This window comes from Somniosus microcephalus, chromosome 19 (assembly GCF_052327205.1).
Source record: "Somniosus microcephalus isolate GS21.2 chromosome 19, FLI_Smic_1.0, whole genome shotgun sequence".
NCBI classification, from domain to species: Eukaryota; Metazoa; Chordata; class Chondrichthyes; order Squaliformes; family Somniosidae; genus Somniosus; species Somniosus microcephalus.
Window position 1 is genome coordinate 49,893,012 of NC_141005.1, and position 2,959 is coordinate 49,895,970.

A 2,959-nucleotide genomic window follows, 5' to 3' on the forward strand; every position below is an offset into this window, starting at 1 on the left:
AACCAGGAGCTTCAAGATAGGGCAACCAGTCTTGGCCCGTGACTACCGAACAGAAAAATGGCAGCCAGGAACGATATGCACACAGCAGGGACCACTAATGTACACAGTGGACGTTGGAGAGAGCATCGTGAGACGCCATGCTGACCAGATTCTAGAGTCACAGGAACAAGCCAAACCCATACCACGAGCAGGTGCACCTGGTAATCAACCCGAAGTACAGATTGCGTCTACCTCAGAAGCAGTGGTATTGGAAGCTGACGAACCAACCAATGACAATGAGCCAGAATCAACTCCGCCGCAAGAACAGGATACTCGAGAAAGGCGCTATCCAGTCCGGATCAGGAAGCCTCCTCAAAGACTGAACTTATAAATGATTATTTCAGTTGATGTATATAGTACAGAGAAAATTGTAATTGTAATTAGTTATTATTTAGTTGTTAAATGAATGTTATGTACTGTTTATCTAAAAGGGGAGGAATTGTTGTGTATGTGCCTTTAAGAGAAGAACTGATTCTATACTGCAGTACCGGCAGTGACCACCCCTGTATATAAAGCCATAGCAGGCTTCTGTATTTCAGTCTTGAATTACTCCCTGTTCAGTAAATACCTCTTTTATTGTTCTCCTGCAGTCTGAGTATTATTGATCCTCGGACATTACAGCAAGGACTGTGCGTGAGCGCCTCATTAGACAGCGCTTCCAATCAATCAGATATCACATGGCGTTTGCGCAGCACAACCATATCATTACAGCCAGTTTGCAGCCCCTATCATCAGGCAAAACTCAAATGAGAAACATCACAAAATGTGCAATGTCAAATTAACAATTTATTATCGAACACAACTCTCTCGTATGAAACACAACTATTCATAAAGAAACACAACCATTTATCAACAAACACAACTCTTTCTTATCAAACTGAACTATTTGTAACCAAACACAAGCATAACCATTTGTTCACAAACACACACTACCCCCATTTGCTACTAAAGTATTCTTTACTTCCCCTTCTTCAATGATTTCCCTCCCCTTTGCAATTCCCCACTCCCAACCCTACTGCTCCTCCGTAATGTGGCTCCAGTGGCTGCAGTAAGGCTGGCGGAAGGCTGCTGAGTCTGGGAGCCAGAGACTTCAGATGGCCTTGCAGGATGCCCTCGACCAGCTCTGGGCCTGGAAGGCCCGGCTGTAGACTGCACCACCTCAGCATGGGCGGCAGCAGTCTGGGATGGCTGGGTTACAGGCTGCAGCAAGTGCAATGGTGGAGTGGCAGTGGTGGGAGTAGGAATACTGTCATATTGAGAGAGGATAGCACCTTCCTGCTCGACCGACACACTGCCACTCCCCCAGGGCAGAACCTCAGCATCCGGAGCAATCTGCTCGAGCACAGATTGCTGGCCTGCTGTGGCACCGTGAGATTCCCGGTGGACTGTGGGCCACCCAGCGATGATGGTAGCAGTCAGCGCTTGCGTGGCATCAATCTGAGACTGCATCAGAGCAGTCTGAGACTGGATGCCGGCAACCACTGACTCAATTCCAGCACTAAGCCATTGCATTGCTTCGGCCTGTGCTGCAATAGCTGCTGCCACCTCACCCATGAAAAGCGGCATGAGGTCTGGGTCCCCACGGTCTCTCTGCGAGTCAACCATCCTTTGCAAACTGCCAAGGATGGGCTCGATTGTGTGAGCAGAGCTGAGTGCAATGTTGGAGGCGAACTCCTCCATGCTCCTTGCCAGTGCATCCATGCTCTCAGGAACCCTTGCCATTGCACCCATGTGCTCGGTGTGCATGGCCATCGCCCGTCTGGTCAAAGCCTCCACATCGATGTCCTCATCTGAGTCCTGTGCAGCAGAGCTCATGCGCGCACTCACCCTGATGGCCCCTGAGCTTCCCTTTCCCTGTGGCGTTGCTGCAGCCCGCTGGGTCCCAGATGTTCACCCATATCAGACCCATGTACCAGGTTCCCCTCCAGCGATCGCGTCGCTCCATTATCGGACCCAGGAGACACAGGCAGTGAGGCGCTGGCTTGTTCTTCCTCCTCCTCTCCCACATCACTGCCACTGGGAGGTTGTGGGACAGGCTGGTCAACTGGTGGCTGATTATCTGAAAGCATAAAGGCACAAGAGTGGGGTTAAGGTCAGGGGAGGGGTGCAGTAAGGGAGCAAGAAATGAGGACAGTATACTTAGATGGAAAGTGGGAAAGGCTAGTGTTGTGAGAGGGAAGTGGTATGAGAGAAGAGGGACAGGTGATGAACATACCATTGTTGTCCCCAAGGGAGTTGACCTGCAAGAAAAAGGAAAGTGTGTGAGTGAGTGTGCAGCTCTGGGTTTGGCAGATGTGCCTACCATAGTTGAATAGCAGTTAATATATGCATGGCGTGAGATGTGGATGTGACTTTTAGTAGGTGGGCATAGTTGGTGGGTGAGTGTTGGGGATGTGGCTGTTTATTCAGTGTGTGCACAGAGTGAGGGTGAGATGGTGGCATGTAGAGGTTTTTGAAGCATCTACTCACCCTGACCACCCGAGTGAGGTCGTTGAATTTCTTCCAGCACTGGGTGAGAGTTCTGTGGACCATACTTCTGGTCGACACGTCCTGGGCGGTCTCCCTCCACATCCTCCTAAAGGCCTGTGGCAATGGCCTCCTGCCAGTGTGCAGGAAGAGCACTGCCCGTCGGCGTTCCATGGCCGTGACCAGAGCCTCCAAGGCGTGGTTGCTGAACTGGTGAGCTCTCTCCCTAGACCTCTAATCAGCCATTACTTCTTTGAGTGAAGGCTTGCAGCTCCTTGTAGGCCCAGTTCACAAGCAGCAATGGTCAGAGTGAGGCTGTGCAGCATGATTAAACCTCCCCTTTAAGAACTGGAAGGCGCCAGTCTGAAGAATTTCTAATTGTCAGCGCCAGAACTTGATTAGCGCTCTGAAGGTAGCGCCCCGCTCTCCGACATTAGCAAGAAAAGTGTGTAGC

General features: G+C 50.7%; 1 protein-coding gene across 1 annotated transcript; it reads right to left on the reverse strand.

The window, feature by feature from the left end:
* Positions 1–996: 996 nt before the first annotated feature.
* LOC147104425 (uncharacterized) lies at positions 997–1,854 on the reverse strand. The gene has a single exon (XM_085962181.1). The coding sequence runs from the start codon at positions 1,852–1,854 to the stop codon at positions 997–999; it is 858 nt and encodes a 285-aa protein (XP_085818307.1).
* Positions 1,855–2,959: the final 1,105 nt, after the last annotated feature.

Bases quoted from the DNA above. Each gene is read 5' to 3' on its own strand.
- LOC147104425 (XM_085962181.1), bottom strand. From the start codon at position 1,854: ATGAGCTCTGCTGCACAGGACTCAGATGAGGACATCGATGTGGAGGCT.